Source organism: Mustela lutreola, chromosome 2 (assembly GCF_030435805.1).
Source record: "Mustela lutreola isolate mMusLut2 chromosome 2, mMusLut2.pri, whole genome shotgun sequence".
NCBI classification, from domain to species: Eukaryota; Metazoa; Chordata; class Mammalia; order Carnivora; family Mustelidae; genus Mustela; species Mustela lutreola.
Window position 1 is genome coordinate 158,350,743 of NC_081291.1, and position 21,972 is coordinate 158,372,714.

At 46.6% G+C, this 21,972-nt stretch overlaps 1 protein-coding gene across 1 annotated transcript in view; it reads left to right on the top strand.

Moving 5' to 3' along the window:
- The window catches only part of FSTL1 (follistatin like 1), a 60,562-nt gene that overhangs the window by 27,820 nt on the left and 10,770 nt on the right, over positions 1–21,972 (top strand). The window contains exons 3-7 of the mRNA XM_059163951.1: positions 12,472–12,576; positions 14,654–14,783; positions 15,817–15,849; positions 17,192–17,322; positions 21,418–21,536. Coding sequence (XP_059019934.1) covers positions 12,472–12,576; positions 14,654–14,783; positions 15,817–15,849; positions 17,192–17,322; positions 21,418–21,536 — 518 coding nt within the window. The remainder of the gene's footprint in view (positions 1–12,471; positions 12,577–14,653; positions 14,784–15,816; positions 15,850–17,191; positions 17,323–21,417; positions 21,537–21,972) is intronic.

Here is a 21,972-nt window from a genome sequence, read left to right on the forward strand (position 1 = left end):
TCATCCCTCTTTGGCAACAATGTGTAAAATGAATGTTTCTCTCTTTAGAGAAGCAGCTAGAAGGATTTGTAAGACAAAGAGATTTTAAAGAAAAGCAGTCCCGTCTGCTCAGGCTCCCCAGCTTTGCAACAGCAGAACCCCATGAATAGCCTCAGGTTGCCGTCGAATTGAGAGATTAAGGCAGTTCATACCCAGAGTAGTACTTTCTTTGAGTTTTCTCATCTTTTCTAGAAACCCATAGCTGGGTTTCTGGGGGCTCATAGACACAAGGTTAAAATTTCCACTCCGTAAAATAAAAGTAGTAATTTCCCCCTTAGGTGGCCTGTTAGTTGAGGTGACCAGATGTCACAGTCTATGCCCGTTGTCCAAGCAGATCTATTTTAAAGGTCCCCCTTTACTCTCAAAATGTTCCAGTTTGGCTGATAAAATGCAGGGTTGCCTACTAAGAGCAGACATTCCCCGGCTCAAACTCACGTACCCCTACTTGTCCTGTGGTACCCATCCAGCCTCTGCCTCATAGAGGAGCTGGGTTCCAGAGTGATATGTAAATTAAGCTTTCAGCTTCTCTTAGCGATCCCCACACTCAGATCTAGAAAGCCCCTGGGACCAGAGACTGCCCAGAGAACAATGTCACCTGTACAAACTCTCCCAAGATTCGACTTCTCCTTAATTGCTGCCTTTGGATGCCATCTGAAGGGAATGCTTCATCTGCATTTGAAGTTGCTCTGGGTGCCTATCTGGGGCCTAGGAAGTGGGGATGAAAAGGAATTGGAGAGGGAGGGTCCCCAAGAGTGTAGGACTGTGCAAGGGTAGGGAAACAGGGGCAGGGGGGTGGGGGTAGAGAGGCCCTGCCTGTGGAACCGGAGGATGATGAACACCACCCGCCTCTGGTATTTCCTTGGAAGACTGTATTCCTTGGACTCCAGGTTCTCCTGGCCGACAGTTGCCATGGCAACACAGTGTCTTAAGAACTTCTAATTACATCTGTCTGCTTCTCCTAGAACCATACGGAGCCACACATATGGTGACTTCATTTAGCGTGGAGTTTCTTGCTGTGTTTTAACCCTTATGCATTCCACGAGCTGGAGAATAATTGCCAGGATGCTAGAAACTTGACAGCTGCCTTGGAGCCACACTGCCCCCTGAGTCCCAGGACTTTGTCTATGTTTTTAAAGTAGAGATTCACACTGGTCTCTGGGGTCTCTCTGCTCCATTTTGTTCCAGTCAACCCTCACCTCCTTGCTATCTTTCCCCTTGACCCCTGCCCATCTGTCACATGGTCTCAGCTCTCGGTTGGACAGCACAGTTCCTTTCAAGATGCCCAGCACCCTGGAAAATAAAACGGTTGGGCACAGCAAAGGTCTAGCCCTTCCCTGGCCACTCCCATTTCAGTGTATTCCAGCCCACAGTAAAGTCAGCCTAGCAGATGGGCCAGAAGGGAGTGCTTGGAGACCCTCAGAACCTTCTGCACATGGAGGAGAGGTGGAATAAGGCAACAGCAATTTATTCTTTCTCCTGTCTAGGCAGACTGACCATCTTGCCTCCCTACTACTACAGGACAATGTAAGAGCAGTGTTCCTGAGAAGCGTTAACACAAAACAGTTGCCTTGGGTAATAGGCCCGTTTTCACAATTTCTCTTGGCTCCTCTTACTTATCTTTGTCTCTGCTTCTCCCTTGTACAGGTCACCAAGGTGGCAGTCAGCTCTTCGTCAGTCTCTGCCCTACACTCTGAAGTCCCACCCACTTTTGCCTTCCTTCAAAGTATCCTGCGTTCCCACATTGTCTCCTCTTCCATTCTTTTCCCTTTTCCCATTCTCAGTCCCTCAGCACAACTGCTAGATTTTGCATTAATTGTGGACAAAGGAAATGACTGAAAGCCTTTACCACCCCCCATTGCTCTCCTATCTACATCACCCCCCCCCACACACACACATACCCCAGTGTGTTTCCGTTGGTCAAAAACAATCTCTCATTAGGGAGATTACAGGCTGAATATTTATGGCCTGTGGAGAAGGGTGGGTTCTTTAGGTTATTTCCCCCCTCCCCCTGCCAAGAAAACCCCGATTCTGAAAGGAGGAAGCCCTAGGAGAGGAATTGGCCCAGGGGCTGTCTTTCTGCCCTGCTCTAGGTCCTTAGGGCAGTGTGGCTCAGTTGCTCTTGGATACTTTCAGCAAAAGTAGATGGCATGGCACCGTGTACTATGCCTGGACCTATGAAAGACTTTAGAACATAAGCCTTGTCCTCTAAGAACTTAGAGTTCAGCTGGGAAGACAAAGTCTGCATAATCAATTACATTTTTTAGAAAGTGATCAAATGAGTTCGTGCAGGGAAGAATGAAAATTTAGAGATGGAAGGAGGAGCTCATAACACTCCGAGGGAAAGGTCACCGAGGATAGAGTTGTGTAACTTGAGCTGAGCCTTGAAGGACAGGAAGAATTCGTGTAATTCAGACAATAAATCAGACTTCCCAGATGGTGACATTGTTTTTTTAGCTGGTCCTTTGGGACATTCTCTGCCCATTTGAAGGTTAGAGAGGCATCTAACAATACTTCACGGTGCTGACATTTTCAAAGGGTAATGAATTTTCATTTCAAAATGTAGGACCTCAGGAGCCCTGTACCCTTTATTTTAGTCTGCTACTGTTACCTGCTGTACTCACAAACACTTCCTGAAGCTCCCCATAGCCAGAGGACCTCAGAAGTGAGGCTTACTGAAGGTGAGGAGGTCAAGGATCTTGAGGCCCCAGAAACAATGAAATCACCCAGGAGACAGGAATAAGACTGAGTCACTGCCAAAGGCCTTGTTAAATACAGCCAAGTAGATATCAGTAGATGACAATGTCAGGCATCTGAATCAGTGCCAGTTCACGTGCACCACCTTGGGAAACAATGGGTTAACTTCCGGTTAGTTTTAACAGAAGCCATTTGCAAATTGGGATCATGGAAAGGAGCTGAAGATGTGGGGACTGTTCTCCCGCTTGGGGAAGAAGCTACCACTGTTCTCCACCCCCTGGATTTCTTCCCTAGTCTGTGATATCAGGAACTACCCAGGGTCTACCTAAATTCAGTAGAGCCCAGGGCAAAAGGGGTGAAGAGAACCTGTAGCTCTTAGCCTATGTCCATCTCTTGGGCCTTCCACCAAAGCAGGAATAAATCCTACATTCCACTCAGAAGTTCAAAGAATATGAATTGTGTTTGGTTCAGTGCTTGGGGAAGCTTGGAGAGGTGAAGGATTGGCTTGGGATGGAGTGCTGGGAATGTATAGGGGGATGTGTGGGGATGTTGGTGTGATGTGGCTGGCTCTACAGGGGACACTTGCAAAACGTTCTCTCAGCAACCTCTTGGAGCTACTCTGGAGCTCCTCCCCCATCTTCTTAGTGGAGGGTACTGGGATTTAGGTGTGTGGGTGGTTTTTTGTTGTTGTTGTTTTGTTTTAACTTTTAATTAACCATTTGCCTTGAGATACATGTGGAAATAATTATGAGCATGGATGCTGAGTAAATGTGAGCCCTGGCAGTCCCAGACATACTTCAGTGACAGGTTCTTGGCAGGAATGAAGAATTGTGAATCTCATGTGAATTTCCTTTAGCTATTCTCTCCCTTTTCTTCTTGCAAGGCAAACACAAATAGAATAAAAATGTCATTAATGGCATTCAAAGGGAGTAGAGAGTTTCAACCAGTCAACTAAGAGTGAAATCAGGCCACTCAACTGGGATCCTATTATTGTTCCTCTGATTTCCTCTGTCATGACCCAGGAGGGAATGAAAAAGACATTGCTTATGAAAATCCTTGGACTATAAACTCAACTTTAATTCTACCACCGAAAACCAGAAAAACCCTGAAATACTCACAGGAGGCTCTGTACATAACCAGTCTCTAGTCTGAGCTTCTAGGTTAACCTTTTTAGGAGATTAAAGTTTGAGATTAAGAATATCTGAAATGGCAAATGTCTGTGTTTTCTAGTTAAGAGAATCTTAACAGTTTAAGGGACTTGGGCATCATCTACAATTCTTTTATGGATGGGGAAACTGAGGCCCAGAGAAATCGGGCACCTTGCCTTAAGTCACCCAGTATTGGAGGCAGAGAGAGGTATGTTCAGGGCCTCTCTCCAGGTTCCTGTGTAGGTTCTCCTTACGTAGGACCTCACCACCTCTGTCTGGTCTGGCTTCTGGTTCAGGTTTCAGCAGAAGTTTCAAAGTTGTTTTGTAGTTTTTTGTTTGTTTTGTTTTGTTTTTGCTGATTCATCCCAACATTTGCCAAATCATCTCTCCTACAATGGCATTCCTCATCCATTTCTTGGAGCTCTCTAGACATCCTGATTTTGCTCCCAGTTTTCTCAATGTGCCTGCTCTGCCTTCTTGGCTGCTTTGCCCTCAGAGTCCTCCTGACAGTCATACATGCTGTTCACTGCATGAGGAGGGGAAGGCAGCTGAAATCCAACCTGCGTTGCTTGCTGAGCCCTGTAACCTGGTCCAGGGTCACATCTGCTTCGATGGGAAGGCACCTTTTCTTTGCAGAACCCCCCCAGGTGGAGCGGGGGTGGCAGCCTCTTCCTGCTCCTTGGCCACCTCAGGCCTCCATGCGCACCCTTGCTTCCTGAGCTCATTTGTTCCCTTGGCCCCATTTCTCACTCCTACCTGGATCATGTCCAGATGGGCTTCTCTAATCCTTTATTCTCAGCTGTCAGGGGGATGCTGTATTGTCCTCTTAGACTTAAGTCCATAACTGACTCATCCTCACCGACCCCTCCCCTCCTCAGTCTCTGCCTTGTCTCTGATTCTGGAAGACACGCTGCCAAACTTCAGCCTCTCAAAGCCAAGGATCTTGGCAGTTCCCTAGATTCTCACCTTCCTCTCTTCTATCTGCTTTGTTGCCAGATCTCTGTTCTTTAGAATTTTCTCCCGAATTCCCGCCTTTCTCTGTATCCATGCCACCACCATACATGAGACTTTCATCATTCCCGGCACTTTCTACCCAGTTTCCTGTGCCCCCAATTTTGCCTCACCCACTTCCTCCTGTGTACCACTGCCAAACTAGACTTAAGACCCTCTTGCTCAAAAACCTACAGTTTTTCCATCTAGATCCTACCATTTTTTAGGGCTCAGCTCATGTCCCCTCTCATCCAGGAAGCCCCATCTCCTGGAGTCAGCAGCCCCCTTTACTCAGGACTGCACTTTGTTCTGTGTTTGTGAGTTTCATTGCCCCAAACCAAGGTTAGAAACTCCTGAGAAGGTGGAGGCCATGTCCTGCCCTCCTTTCGGGTTTATGACATGGAGCTTGCATCACACCGGTCACAGGCTCTTATCATTCGTGGGTTTTTTAATAGGCACTTATCAAATATGCTCTCTAGTGGATTCGAATTCTTTGTCCCTGTCTTTACTGAAGAAGACTGTAGGACTATCCATACCCCAACCTTGTCCTTTGAAGTGGACAGGTCCTAGGCAAATGATTGGAGAATGGAAAATGAGTACCATGATCAAACCTAACAAACTAATTCAGGGCAAAAAGTGGTTTGGCTTAAAAGGTCCAAAGAATTGTAAAGAAACTGAAGGGTACAATTGTACAACTAGGGGCCTTACTGAAAACGCTTCTTAGGAAGACTGACAGGATATCTTGGAAACTCCCAGGAATCACTCTGAGAACTATAGAAGGATACCGGGGAGCTTGGTAGACTCTTTCAGTCAGAGTGGAGTCACTGATGTGCCTAAGTTGGGGAGACAGCGTGGCACTCCACAGGGACACCCCAGTGCATCACTGTGACCCATGCTATGAGGGCATGAGAGCAGAAGCGCCCTCCGAGGGTGCTAGAGTCAGAGCCTCCTCACTGCCAACAGGGATGAATCCTCAGACCTCATAGATCCATGTGGGATTTTTCTCAGTCCTGGGTGAAAGAACCTAACATATTTCCAACTCTGTGTTTACTAAATGCGGCTATATTTCTACTAGGACTAAACAAGGCCATCACAGAAAATGGAATTTAGGATTGTATAGAAACCAAGCATCTAGGCTGCCATACTGGAGCTGGGTCATGTCAAGAAAGACCTAAGAATATGAAGTGGGAGTCATTCCAGGGATGGGGAATGTGCCACTAGGAGAATGAGGAAGCTTCCCTAGGAGCAGTTTAGATCCTTGAGTCTGACAAGACAGACAGAGAATGTGACAGAATCCATAAGATAATGGTTAAGGTAAACAGCCTGTCCCTTTGGAAATTTGAAAGTAGTAATTTCTAGACACACAATACATTATCACATAATGAGATGAAAATGTCAGAAACATATTAATCACATACACTGTGATAGAAGCTAAACATAGAAATTATACAAAGGGGCGCTTGGGTGGCTCAGTCAGTTAAGCATTTGCCTTCAGCTCAGGTCATGATCCCAGGCTCCTGGGATCGAGTCCCTCATGGGGCTCCTTGCTCTTCGGGAAGCCTGCTTCTCCCTCTGCCTGCCGCTCACCCTGCTCATGCTCTCTCTCAGACAATTCAATAAATAAGATCTTTTTTAAAAGAAGAAATTAATAAAAAGGAGAATTAGTGGTTCTTAAATGACAGGTTCATAATAGACTTTTTATTATTATTTTTTTAATCCTAAAGCTAATCCTCTTGGGGTGATACATCCCTTATTTTGATGTCACGAAGGCCAGCCACACTTTCCCCCAAATATCCTGAGTGCCACTGTCACTGGCCGCTGACATTGGCACTAACTTGGACCCCTCCCCCCTGCCAGTGAAATTTAATGTAAAAAACATTTATTGTGGATTTTCTCAGGCAGGGCACTGTGGTGGGTGTGTCAGAAGCCAAAATGTGCAGACACTTGGAGTTCACTTGAGATAAGCTATACATGGATAAAATATTAAAGAGGGTTCTAATAGACTAAAGGCCCCAAGACCTTCTTGTTTATGAAGAAAATAATAGGGTAGGTAGAGAGTCAGATTTATTGTGAGCTAATTAAGCTTTAGTTTCAGACCTTACTTACAAGGCCCCAAGCCCAATTTTGCATAATTGTGTATTCTATTCCTCAGGGAGAGCCCCTCAAATTGTTTAAGCTTCAGGATCCCTCAAACCCGGATCTGGCCCTGGTGCATTCACCTAGAGGTGAGGGGCTGGTTGTGACCACATCTGGGGAGGCATACGGTCCCTGCAGATGCAGAGCTCCTGCCCCGTGCCTCAGAACAGCTGCTAGAAATCGATTTCCACCTCTTTCCTTAGCATAGGTGGGATGCAGCAAGATATTCCTTTTCAGAGCAAAAGAATCGGAGAGACTTGAGCAAGGTCACATGGCGCTCAAGCTAGATTTCAAGGTCCTGAAGAGGTTTGGCTCTCTCAAGCCTGTGCTACTGGGTTCCATGCCAGAACGCCTGAGAGCAGCCAGCGACCCACCCTGTGCCCCACCCAGGCCTCCCCCAGGCTCTCCCCAGTTCTGTGAATTCCTTTGTCCCAAACTCCATGGTGCTCCATGTATCCGAGGGGCCCTGGTGTTCCTGTGAAGTTTCCATGACTAATTCTGGCAAAGCAAGGAGAGCCTTTCTCACGTCAACAAAGCTGTTCTGTCACAAAATAGTGGCCAGTGGAGCCAAAATTCCACCTTGGCGCAAGTAGGGTTTTTGTTTTTTTTTTTCCCCAAAAAAGAAAGTTGGGAAGGAGGAAAGGGATGGGGGTTTCAGAGCTGACCGAGTTCGCTTTCGTGAAATGATGATCTATTGGGCTGACAGTTTTATGGTTTTGCTTACAAGCTTCCTCCCCTGCCAAAGCACACTGTTCTTCCAGAAACTGTTTGACTTCAGGCTTTTTTTTTTCTAAACATTCAAAGTATAGTTTGCCTTCAGATGTAATGCTGGTCGGCCCAGCAACTCAGACGCACCATCACCTTTTCTGGCGGTTTTGCAAATAAGTTGCTTTGGACTTTGTTTGCAAAGGATCTTTTTTAATTGCAAAACTAATTTGTGTTTTTAGACCTTGGACCCACAGCAACACCTTTTCTAGCTTTGATTTGTAAGGAGGCAAAGTGGTTTGTGGAAAGTTTGCTGGAATTAAAGTCTGGAGACCTTAGGCCAGGACCCAGCTTTGCAACTGTGAGGGCTCGGACCAGTCTCAGGTAGCCCCAAGCCTCAGTTTCTTCTTCGTCATTGGATGTTGAGTCTGGAAGTGCCTTAGAAGTAACCCCTGCCCACCTATCCTCAAGGGTTTTGAGAATTAAAAATGATAGTGAAAATTACAGACTAGTTGAAATTGCTGTGCTAGAATAAAGTATTATTGTCATGGAATGGCTAACAGTTGCTCAGAGAGTGAAAGTTCGCAATGTTCCCAGTCAGTCTTTTACCAAGGGGGCTACACAGAAGCAGGTCAGGGCGATAATGCAGAACATCAAAGCTAGAAATCCAGTGTTTCTCCGCTTGGAGTAAGTATTCTGTTGACTTTAATTAACATATTAGTGTCCACACTTTCAGAACATGCCCCCCTTCCCAGCCCCATTCCTAGAGCAAATTCATATGCCAGTGTGGTTATCTAGTCATAGATGAAATTCTCACATAGCCTTGGGACCTAATTCCTAAAGGAACTGCCTTGTGCTCTGTGGCCTCTCATTGTGCCAGCCCTTGTAGCTGTCCCCTCTGCTCACAGCTCCCTTCCTTGACTCGTCCCTGAGGTTCCGGCGTCAGGCTGACCTGCCTTCCGGTCCTGACTCCGCTCTCCTTCATCATGTGGCCTCTGTATATCACAGAGATTTTCTGACTCTTGGATTCCTCCCCATCTGTTAGATGGGACTAAAATTATGGAAACTTGTACAGACATTGTGAGGACAGAGATCACTATGAAGAGTCTCACTCAGTTGTTAGTGCTCTAATTAATATTAGCATTGGACTTTAGGCCCTTGTCACCCCCACTAGATCACAACCTTCCACCTGGCAGGTTCCCCTGCCTCCAGCCTCTCTCCATTGAGGCTGCCCTGTGCTTTGAGTCAGAATTTCTGAGGTGGAAGGGACCAGACACAAATTAATATTCCAAAGCACCACATTCTCCCTGTCACCTGCTGCCCTGCCTCATTTCTGGGTCTCTCACCCCACATCTCCCCAAAAGACAGCCATCGATTGCCCTGTCCCTGGAGCCTGTTTATGCCATATGTATCTCCTCTCAAGATGCTCTTCCCCTCTGCTTAGCAGAGGGGTAGGGCCACCCACCATGCTAAAGGACTTCCTAGGAGCCTCAGGGGTGCTCCTGAAAACCTGTTCCCCCCAGAAGAGAGGTCTTGAAGGGCTTTCTATGGTACAAAGAGGCCCCCTCTAGGTAGAAAATTTTCATTGTTGTTTTCTGCATTGGAAGCATGCCTGTGAATGGGAAGAACTGGGGAGGATGGAAGACTTCAGGTAGAACCTTCTTTCCCAGGCCGGCAAAAATCCAGTTCTTTGTACCTGCTGCCTGTGGCTGTAGGGTGCTCGCCCCACCCTGCTCTCCCCCCTCCTGCCCCAGAGCTCCCTGGCTGGGAGGCTGGAGCTGCAGGAGCCAAGGCTGCATCTCTGCATTGCGGCGGCGGGTTCTGCAAGACAAAGAGGGAGATTGCCACCTATTGACAGATGTGCCACCTGCAAAGAAGAATGCCTGTGTGACTAGAGCCGGAGGGGGGCCCCCTCTTCTCTCTGGTCTTAACCGGGCAAGGAGGCAGATGGTTAGCCCTTGGTTTTTTCCATTCAGTCAGTCCTCCCACTCTCAGTATTATCATTTCAGGGTAACCGCAGCTGGGTGGGGGACATGGCAGCCAAGGTGGGAACAGCACTCAGCAGGGAAATTGTCTGAGAGTCAGGAACCATGGCAACTCTCAGCTATGTGGCAGGCGCGCTACTGCAGGCGGTATCTCTCCTTTACTGCTCACACACCCCTCGCGGGGATGAGAGGTCCCCTTTCACAAGTGAGGAAACTGAGGTCTAAAGGAAGTACCTTGCCCATGGCTGTGGCAAGGAAGGAGCAGAGGTGGGATGTGGGAATTCAAATCTAGCTCTCTGACGCACCTGTAAGTGCTTTCTCACAGGTGCTAATTATGCAAGTCACATCGTTATCACAATCTCCTTAACCTTAAATTTTCTAGCTATGAAGGTCAATCAAATAGAAAAAAACTGCTTTCTCTTTTGTTGGGTAGGAGTTTAGCTCTGTCATGTTCTAGTTATTTAACCTACTCATCTGTTGTCTGAAGTTCCAGGTTGGAATCCTCGCTCCTCTCAGTTATAGCTCTGGGACCTTTGGGCAAGTCACTTGACCTTTCTGATCTTCAGTTTCCTCTCCTATAAAATGAGGTTAATAATAGACATGTTCTTGCAGGGTTGTTCATTCAGTGAGATGAAATCGTATGTGTGAAAACAGTTTGTAAATTTGAACTGGACTGTTCAAATATGAGGCTTTATATTTTAAATAGAGACTATCTGTTTCTTCAAATGATTTTGGAGATCTGTTTCTGAAAAAATGACTTAGGTTGAATTCAACTTGGAAGGAAAAGCGTTTCTCTATTCACTAAAAGCAGCAACAGAAGGTAAAAGGAGCTCTGTGCGTGCCGCAGGCTATTCTGCAGGAATCTGCTTGCTTTTCAGTTTATGATGCCCTTCCAAATACACTGTTTCATCTTCGCAAGACAGGGCTGGTATTTACCCCTATTTTACAGATGAGGAAACTGAGGTTCAAAGAATTAAAGCGACTAGTTACAGACGTACAGCCGAGTATAAAAGGTCTGCCCGTGCAGCTGGATACTGGTGTCTTTTGAGTGCAGGCCTATGTCAGGGCATGCCTTTTCATGAATTTATTTGTCTGAATCTCTTGGTTAGAGTGTTGTTTCATGAAGGAGCGAGAAGGTGGTCTTATCTGAGATTTTTTACACTGGTCAGCGATAGCCTTTTCCTCTTCCTTTTTTAGAGCTGCTTTCCCTTCCCAGGCACAGTTAGGGCCTGCCCAGAGAATATGCTTGATTTTATCTCCACTCCTGGTTTAGGAAACAACAGCTCTCCAGTCATCCCAGCAGTCTGGGAATTACTTCCTCTTTTCTTCCCTGCTTGCCAGCTTTATTGAATTCCCCTTAGCAACATCCAAAAAAGAATGGGTTTAGCAACAGCCTATGAACCAATGAAATGTGAGCATGGCGCGAGTTTCTGGACCAATGGGATCCCTGCAAGACAGGCAAGATGGCTGAGGGGAGACAATAATAACCTGGAGTTTGCAAAGCAGCCTCCAGGTGGCAGCAGACCAGCTGTATTGGGCACAGCCCTCAGCTCTCAGTATCTACTTTGGTTTTTGTTTTCTTTGACCTCTTCTTAGATACGAAACATTTACCGACCACAAGAATTTTAGTATTACGAGCTTTGTGAGTGTGAGTTGCATGGTTTGAAGGGTGGAATCTGAGGTTTCTCCTCTGCCTTTCTGGACACCTCCCTCAGCTCCTGCCATGTTTGTTGGTTTTGTCACAGTCATTGCTATGGGGGGGGGGGGGGGGGCGGGGCGTGGTGACTGCCTGCTCAGCAGTCAGACAGAGGCTGGAGGAATCACATTCTCCTTTCTTCAACCACCACTGCTGCCGGCCTGCATGGCAAATGAGGTGGGGCTGCTTTTTAGCCACCAATTAATGTGAGAGAAGGAATGTGTCACCGACAGATTAGTGCCTACAGACACTCTCATTTTCCGTGGCGTAGACTGGGACCATTCCCTGCCTGCAGGTTCTGCTGAGCATGTCCAAACAGGAATGTGTGACCACAAGTGGTTTGAGGATAATTCTGTCTGTCGGCCGAGTTGGCCCTCTTGGTCTTGAAGCCAGAGGCAGATATGGACAGGGGCTGAATAAGACCATACTGAATAATAGCAAACCCACATTCCCAATGGTTTAGCTGTCTTTCTTTTGCCTTTTGAAATGATATGACCTTGAATACCACTCACTGAGATTTTGGTCCTTCAGATAGCTGTATTTTTCTCACATGTCTCTATTTCTGTCTAGTTTACTCTTCTCATCCTTTAGGAATTAGTTAAGGCATCTTCTCTTCAGAAAGCCCCATTTGATTCTTGCCCTCCTTCTGCCCTCTGACTCCTAGTGTTCCTGTTCCTGCATCTCCATGTTTCTAAGTCTCTGTTTGGGAGTTTCCTCGGGGAGCCGTGGAGCTTCTGAGGACGGAGACTGCCTTTATGGCTCTTTACTGTAGTGTTCACATAGAAGGGGTGTTCAGTAACCATTTCCAAAAGAAAGGAAGCACGTAAGAAAGTATCTCTTGCTCTTTGAGAAACAATCTGAGGGACTTCGGAGTAGCTGGTCCTAGGCTGGAGCAGTGCCAGCACGTCTGGGGCTGGCTCTTGGGGATGGCTTCTAGCTGTTTCAGGACCCTCCAACAACTCTGAGCTGCAACTCCAGACCATGACCTAAGTATGGAAAGTAACTGCCACAACCACTCGCTTACACCCTGACAGTCTCATCTCCGTGACATGGTTTCCTTTATGATTTTGTGTTTCAGGAAGAACTAAGGAGCAAATCCAAGATCTGTGCCAATGTGTTTTGTGGAGCTGGCCGGGAATGTGCAGTCACAGAGAAGGGAGAGCCCACCTGCCTCTGCATTGAGGTAAGTCCTGAGCTCGGGAGCCAGACAACAATAGCCAAGGTCAAATGGTGACCTTGCTGGAGCCACTAGTCACCACGGCAGAGCCAACAATTTCATCACCTTTATAAAAGCATACTGTGTCTCTCTGAAGGACAAGGGATTTTGGTCCCAGAAGTTAAAAACCAGATGCAAATGCAGGGATATTCTTTCTTTTTTTAAAAGATGTTTAGTTTTATAAGATTTTAATGCTTTATAAATAAGATTTCATATTTTATAAGATTAATAATGCTTTATATATGTCAAGTAATACAGACATTTATATAAACATAAAATTAATCATCTTCCCAATAGCTTTCAAATCCTATTAGTCTGAGATGACCAGTGTTCACAGTTCAGTATATATTATTCCACTTGCTTTTCTATGCCCCTATAAACATACAGGGTCCCCCCCCCCATTTTATACAAAAATGGGATCATAATAAATACTTTGTAATGGCATATTTACGCAATAATTTTCCCACAGGTGGACATTAGGTTGTTTCCTGAGTTGTTTGCCACTGGAAACAATAACACCCTTGTGCAAATATCCTTACATGCTGCAGCCTTTATTTCTATAGGATTGAGTCCCACTAGGGCTTGCCAAGTTAAAGGATATGCACATTTTTAGGAAACTACTAGATGAAATGAAGGTTTTTGTTTTTTTTTTTTAGGGGTTTTCATTTATTTGTTTTTAATGAGGTTTAAAAAGCAATGTGAGCTTTTGAAGACTACTTCTTTTGTAAGCAGGATTCTGACAAGTTCTCACTCTTCAGATAAACATAAATCCCATCCTTCCCCTTTCTGTTAAGTCAACACAAGCCTAGAAATATATCTGCCTTTCTGCAAATAAATATACCTAATTTAGTCCCCAGGTGAAGGATCAGATTCATTGTCTCAGAAAGGAAGTCCCCCAACTTAGAAATGTGTTAGCCAGATCCATTGGGAACCTTAGGAGGCCCTCCCCAGAATGTAGCTGGCCACGGTGTGGTGATGTGAGCCTGTACTTGGAGTCAGGAAACCTGATTTCTAGTCTCACCTTAACCACATACATTTGTGTGATTTCGAACAAGTTAGTTGCCGCTGGATGCTGTGAAGACAGAGACCGTGTTTGCCCAGCCTGTAGAATATTTAATAAGAACTCCCTAATAAATACTGGTTAAATAGTTTGTCATCCCAGACTTTGGTATTTTTATCTAAAATTTGGAGAAGCAGGACCGCCTTCCATCTCCAGTATTCTGTGTTTCTTCTTCCCGCTTCTGCTCTTTCTGGCTTTGGTGCCTTCATTAGGGCTGAGCTGAACTTGCTTGCCCCTTACCATCTTTCAAAATCCACAAAATTCTAAAGAAACCAAGCTTGCCTGTGACCATGGCCCTTTAAATAGCCAATGTAGCCAAGTTGCCAAGTGAACTTGAGTCCATTTCCCTGTTCATAACGATTTTCTGCAGTACTTCACAGAGACCCAGTGTCCCCAGCCTTGCCTCACAACAGCCCTTGCAAGATCAAGAGGAAAACAAAGTGGCCCCCAAATACTACACAAAGCAAGAGAGCAAAGATCCTTCTAGTTAAACCCCTGAAGAATTGGAGCATTGGGCTGTGTGTGTGTGTGTGTGTGTGCGCGCACGCACACACGTGCCTTTCTGTGCACCTGTCTTTCAGTTTCCACATCCCCCACTCTCAGCTCTGGCTCTTGTGTCATAGAATGTTGGTGTTTTAAGGGATCTGAGATCATCCAAAGACATCGAGTGACTTTCCCCAAAGAAGCAGAGTGTCCATATTCCTGGCTTCTAATAAAATGCCCTTCCTGCTGATTTGAAAGGGTCAGGGTTGTCCATTCCTTCACTGAATAGAAGAGATGGCCATGAACCAGCATTAGCATGGGGGGCTGTGCAGGGCTGCAGAGTGAGGGGGTGCTTCCAACGCTGAGTGGGATAGTCACTGATGGCCAGACTGAGGCTCTCTACCAGGGTGTACTCACAGGCTGCACGTGTGTGCATGTGCGTGCTTGCATGCGTGGGTTGGCACCCTGACTGCACAGACCTCCGCTTCGGGTCTATTTCAGCAATGCAAACCTCACAAGAGGCCTGTGTGCGGCAGCAACGGCAAGACCTACCTCAACCACTGTGAGCTGCATCGAGACGCCTGCCTCACTGGGTCCAAAATCCAGGTGGATTACGATGGACACTGCAAAGGTAAAGAGTGCTGTTACCACCATCTCCCAGGTCCAGCAGAGGAGCCAGGGGATGTCCCACACTGCTTTCCACTAGGGCCACGGACACACCCAGCTACTTGGAGATGTGTCCTCTTGGCGCTCATGAGCCTACTGGCTTTGCCCTGGATACTGGCTTTGCGTGGGGTTTCCTGCATCAACCTCCCAGGGGAGCATCCAGTACTGTCTGAGTGGGTAGGGAACCACATCAATAATCAACAGAATAAGGAAGTGTTTAAACGAACTCTATGCTTTTTCAAAAAGCAGGCAAATTTCACTTTTTATTTATTTTTTAAAGATTTATTTATTTTAGAGAGAGAGTACGGTGGGGTGTGAGCAAAGCGAGAGGGAGAAAGAGAAGATCAAGCAGACCTCACGCTGAGCACAGAGCCCCACGCAGGGCTCGATCTCATGACTGTGATATCACAACCTGAGCCAAAACGAAGACTCCGATGCTTAACCAACTGAACCACCCAGGCAACCTGAATTTCACTTTTTAAATTTGGGCACCTCTCAGCCCTGGTATATATATTTCCTCTATTTTGTACTCAAACCATTGCCATTAGGATAAGAGGGAGGGGGTCCCAAGCTCATTGCTAATTAGACACCAGCACCCTGCCAAGCCGCAGCCCCACTCAGCCCCTCCCAGCTTTGAACTGCCCTGGTGAAACAAAAAACTGTTTCCACATGTGTGTCTCCACTCCACTACCTTCTATATAATGATTCCATGGGAATTCTCAAAGTCCTAGTAACCCATCCCCACCCCTCAACCTGAAAGGAGGAGGAATGAGACCAGGAAGGCAACTTAGTAGCCCAAAAAGGTCAAATAAAGCAGAGGAGAAGAGAGCTCCATACTTGGGCCCTAGAAGAAGGAAGGGAGACAGGAAACTAGGACAAAATGATGAAAAGATTGTAAGTGGTCCCCTGAACATGGGATGAATTTAATCCCAGTGATACATGGATGTGTTCTTTGGTCCTCACTTGGCCTTATGCATTTTCTCCTTTTTGTCTTGCAGAGAAGAAATCCGTAAGTCCATCTGCCAGCCCAGGTGAGAGCCTGTTTTTTCTCCAGGGTGCCTTTAGGGAAGCAATTCTTTTTCTGACAGAATTTTGTGTTTCATATTCCTTGCTGAAGCTCACAAGATCTGTGTGTCAGAATTTGTGACCCAGAACTGGTCATTCCTCAACACAGCTCAGAAAAGCTGCAAAACTGCCTTTTAGTGTGTGTGTGTGTGTGTGTGTGTGTGTGGTGCTTGATGTTCGAAGTGGCTAGTTGGGTTCGAATGTTGGCTGTGTTTTCAGTTTTTGTTGAGTAGTGACTGCATTAAAAGAACAGGAAAGCCACTGAATCTTTCCTTCAATGCTCTGTAACATAGGCTGTTGTCACAGACGGCACAGAATCAGAAGGCACAACTTTTTTTGTAAAGAGATAATGGAAATGCCAGCAGGAGTTTTTCCATGGTTTTCTATGAATTGAAATTAAAATTTCATCATTATAGTTATAGAACCTTTATCATATGCTTTTCCTTAGATCTTTACAGTAATCTTGGGAGGCAGACCTTATTGTAATGACCTCATTGTAATGACCTCATAGATGATGAAATCGAGGCTCAGGTTAAGTGAATTTCCCTGCATTACACAGCTTGGAAGTGGCAGCCCAGATTTCCGTTCCCCTGGCTCAGGGCCCTTAGCACATCCCAGTGTGTGTTGTCTTCCAGGAATTTCCTCTTGCCAAGGCTCTCCCTCCCCTGTCCCCCATCTACCCAACTGGTATTGCCAACTGCACCTGGTATTGCCATGTGTCTTGCAACAGCTGTCCAGAGCAGAGTTTCAGCATGGCCCTTTCTTGACCTTGTCTTCTGTGGTTTAGAATAAGGGGTAATGCGGACAGGGTAAAATTTTAAGTGGGAGAGTTTTGATATACCCAATTGTTAAGGGGAAAAAGCTATAGAGAATTTAAGATCTGGTGGCATGAAAAATTATAATGTGCTCCTTCATTCTCTTATTAGTTCAGCTCATCTTTGAGCCGAGAGAGCTGTTTATCGATTGATTTTTTTTCCCCCCTCAGCTTCCTAAAGTTAATGAAAATGTCCTTTATTTTTCTGCTGATGTTTTTCTCACCAAAGCAACATAGTCTCTCTCTTTCAATATTCTCAATTCTTTTAAGTGTTTTAGAAACATAAGCTTGAATCCTGGTTTAGTCGCTTCCCAGTTGTCTACCCTGCGTTGACTTCTATAAAATATGTGTGATAATTGTGTGTCCCTGGAACACTATGAAAGTTCAATGCAATGTTGCATGCAGGGCCCCAGCACAGAACCTCCCATGTAGTGGATGCTGGGTGACATTGGGGTCCTCACTGCTCAGCTGACCTCCCTTCCCCCTTCCTGCAGTCGTTTGCTATCAGTCCAACCGTGATGAGCTCCGGCGTCGCATCATCCAGTGGCTGGAAGCAGAGATTATTCCAGATGGCTGGTTCTCTAAAGGCAGCAACTACAGTGAAATCCTAGACAAGTACTTTAAGGTAATCCAGAGTTGGGGGTCAAATACTCTTCAGCCCCAGACAAAGGGGCTGAACTTCCTCTCGCATTGCCTGATCACATCTTCCCATCATCCCACGAAGCTATGATGGTTGCTTTCTGATGAGTTTGATAAGTGAGATTCCAGCAGTAGAGGCTTTGGGATCTACTGCTCCTGTATATGGCCAGGCTCTATCCCCCTAGCCTGTATGTATCCCCTACACTCTACCTCACAGAGCTTGCTGTTGATATAGTATACCTTCTGACTGCACCCAGATCCAGGCGTTTCCCACCCAGTTTGACATTTCTTTGAGTCATTAACTTGATCGTCCCTGGCCTGTAGAGCTCCTCAGCATCTAAGAAGAGTCCATGGACCGGCATTCCATGGGTCCAGGATTCTTTACGAAGTCTACATACTGCTTGTCCCATCGCTTAGTTTAAGAGACAGGTTGTTCCAATGGGAGACAGGAGAGATGCTTCCTTGAAAAAGGTTGGAATTAGTGGTTAGTGATGATTAGGGCTCCCATGGCTTGGAGATTTTTCAGAGAGCCTGAGACATTGTGAATGAAGCAGTTAAAGATACTCTTCCAGCTAATTGACAAGAACACAGACACACACATATATACAGCACACCCAGAGATAAATACCACAAGCAGAAGCATGCACACGACACATACACATCCCACATACAGAGATGCACACCCCACACAGACACAGCCTCCTCCCAGACACACATTCACGTGCTCACTCTGCCATCTAAGCAGAAAGCCCCCTGTACTGACAAGCACACATCTCTAGGTAGATGCTGTCAGATGGATATGTTCTCACATGTCTCCAGGGCCTGCTGTCCAAGGCCATAACCAGCCTGGACTCAGAAGCAACCCCAGGCACATGAGCGATTTCTCCGTGGCTCTGTGGCCACCACGTGTGGTTAAAACTAGCCTAGTCTAGGGATTCCTCTTCCTAACTGACTTTATGGACCCCACAGATGGAGAAATATTGGATTGCATATTTGGTCACTTAAGACTTTGCTTGTGTTTCTTTCTTCAGTGAGTTGTCTCTCCCATGGCAGAAAGTATGTCTCTCTGGGTTCCAAGTGTTTGAGATCATGCCTGGCTGGGAGAGCCCAGCCCTTCTCAGTCGACCCTCAGTCTCAATCCACCAGCATTACAAGGCCTTTGGGGCAGAGGGTGGCTCCTTATCTCCAGAGAAACACACAGTTGTGCAAAGACAGGACAGTCACACAGGAACAGAAAGTAACTTGAGGGAAATGATTTTGTAGAAGCTGAGTGAGCAACACCTGCCAGGTCGTTGCATGCAGTGACTCGGCCATGGCCACGAGGGCCTAGGAGACCCCAGAACACTCTTTCCGAAGCTCCCCTTCGGACCCTGTAGTCATTCTTAGTGGCCCCTTTGTGTCCATCAATGGCACCTGCTATTAATTTGATTCCCGAGTAGCTGGGTCCCATACCCTGCCCCCAACACCTCTCCACCTGCTCTGGCAGTAATTTCTCCAGTAGGCTCCCTTGGGGACCCCTTGAGAAAGTAGCTTCCTCTAGGGCCTTCTCGCTCCTGACCACGAAAGCTTGATCATGACTGACACACGCAACAAGGCTTGCTTTTCCCAGATATTCTGGCAGTGTCCTCTGAGAAACTAGGGGATTCAGTATCTACCTTTTGATGGTAATAGCCATCTAATAAGAGTCCTGTTTATGCAGTCTTCAAAGGGACATGCGTTCCACTAGGCACATAACTGCCTGTTGGTGAGAGAGTGGATATCTCACAGAAACAGTTACTGAACCAGGAACTGCGCTCCAGCCCAGCTGGTATTCCTAACATCAAAATTAGTTGAAAAGAAAATTTAATGAAAATTTGATTAAGACCAAAACCAGACTCTCACTTCACCTAGTGATTCATTCATGATTTCTCCAGTGAAAGTGTAACAGACCCAGGTAGAGAGAGCTGGTCATGGTCCATGTCATAGACACACGCTGGACTTCTGGTGGCACATCCCTGGTGGCCAGGGCCACAGCTGAAGCCGGACTTCTTACCTCTATTACCCAGGTATTATGTCCCCCGTCACCATAGCAGCTGTGTGTGAGCAAGTGCCTGTCCTAGCCCATCCTCTGAACGTTCTCCAGACTTGGCAATAAGCCCCAAACATGGGTTTTGTATCACACACCTTCTTGCCTTGCTAGAACCCTGGAGTTACACAGAAGAAAAGGGTGCTACCTCAAGTATACATAAAGCTGGGAGAGCAGGCACGTGAGGTACTGTGCCTTCTGTCACTGCTTGGCTGAACAGAGGCCAAGTAAATTAGGTTGGTTCATGGTCCAAGATCACGGCCTCTGAGGCAGGCCCCCAGGCAATCCAGGCTAGTTCTGGGGAAGGTACCAGACCTCTGTTTTCTTTTGGATCCACATGCAGAGTTAACCTGGGAGGCCTGTTTGGTCCTCCTGAGATGAGCTTGCAGGCTGGCTGGCTCTCCCCTCAACTTCAGGCCTGGATTCTGGCCCTGCTGAATGTGCAGTGTGGGCACTTAGCACTGCCTTTTGAGAGCTGCCATAGTGGCAGGTTCCTGGTGCCCCCAGCGGTCACGTGGCCCCAGGTCTGCAGCCATGGCTGTGCAGCTCCTCATCAGGCTCACTCTCTTATTAGGCTGTGAACTCTGTTGGGGTCTGTGAGGGCTGCTTCTGTCTCTCCAGCACTGGGACCATTTGGATTCAAGAATGTCCTGTACTGCTTAAGAATGACCCTTGGCCAACTTTATTTCCTTTCTCTCCATTAGTTAATCAAGCCTTCACAAGGTGAATGGCGGTTTCCTCAGGGTGGATGTATAGGGACTAGAGAACATCTGAGACCTCTTGCTGGGAATGGAGACAAGAATGATGAAAAGGCATTAAGCAAGGGCTGGCATGCTTTGTTTTAGACATACCTGGCATTACACATACTATGGAAAGATTTACAACCTTAGAGTAGACTGTATGTGACACATGACAGTCATGGAAGAAGAGACCCTTCTACCTGGGAGCCTGGACAGACTTTTCTTCCAGAAGCCCTTACACCATCTGGGGAGCCATCCTGAAAGTAACATGGGAATGCTGAGTATTTCTTAAGGCAGCAGGACAAGACAGCCTAGGGAAAAAGAATTTTTCAAAAACAATTTTCCCCCACCAGAACTATTTAGGAGAGCAGTGATATCAACTTAAAATTTAGTAAGACCTTGACCTCGACACCCTCCTCCTGTAGTGGGGGCCTGAGCATGTTTAATGGTCCCAAATGGTTTTGGTTTAGGTTTAGCATCTTGCCAAAGAGGGGTAATACCTGAGCTCACTTTACCCTCACCTTACATCGGAAACAGGCTCCCTAGGATCAGCCTTGTGGGATGTCAACTGGGTCATGAGGACAGCCTGTGCTCTGTAAGCCAAGGACCTTGCACACATCTGCAGTGTGGCCCCCAGCCCAGAGCAGAGGGGTGGGGGGGGGGCGTTGCGCCACCTCTGCCTGCAGGTTATCAATTCAGAGCCTTTACTTGTGACTTCTCACTGATGTGCTTGGTTAGGGGTACCAGTGTGAACGTTAGGTGTGAGAGCATGCCAGGGAAGTCAAGCAGCAAAAAGTGGTCTTGTGACTCCCAGAGTGAGCTCAGAGGGTCACCTGCATTGCTGTTCCCAAGCAGCTGGTTAGAAACACACATCCTGGGCTCTGCCACAGATTCTGATTCAGAATGTTGTTACATTTCGACTGAGGTTTGAGGACAGGGTATGGTGGCTGCCTGAACCCAGATGTTCCCTGGAGAATGTCTGCAGGACAGTGTCAGGGATGAGGCCACAGAGCGTCCTCAAGCCCCCCAGGCCGCTTGGGCAAACACAGGCCTGTGTCCCAGCTGCTGCTCTGAGCAGAGTCTGGGTTTGAAAGGCCCTCGGTGGCCTCTGCCTTCACACCTCCACTCTCTCATCTTAGAGTGCAGGTGCCATCTCACATCTCCAAGCCTGTGTTGCTAGAGGCCAGGACAGGGTTGGAATGAGCAGGATGAACCAAAGATGGGTCAAGCTGAATGGGAGACAGTTGTACAAAGTGTTCCTTCTTCTCCTTTCTAGAACGTCGATAATGGTGACTCTCGCTTGGACTCTAGCGAATTACTGAAATTTGTGGAGCAGAATGAAACTGCCATCAACATCACCACATATGCAGACCAGGAGAACAACAAACTGCTTAGGTGAGTAAAGTTGAGGGCTCAGGGGTGGTCCACAAGGCAAAGGCTGGATAGCAACGGGAATTTGAGCTCCTTCCTACCTGCAAGGAGCCGCCAGGGCAAATAAAAAGTAAAAAGCAAAAATAGGGATTCTGTCCTGGTCTATTTTGTGAACATTATGAACTAACATGTTGAGCACACCTGGCATCTGATCAAGGAGTTAGTTTTTGGCCAGAACTTGCAAGCAATAGAATGTAATCTTAAAATAAATTATCAAGGTCAGATCAGAGCAAAAGCATTCCTGAGTATCATGTGTAATGGTTTAATGGTTAATTTTCTAATGGAATTACATTACTGTATTATTTAACCACAAGTCTATAATAGCTTTAGTTCTGACTTTTAAGATAATTGGTGCTATTTCACATAGAGAACCCTAATTGTCACAAATGAGAGCCTGTCC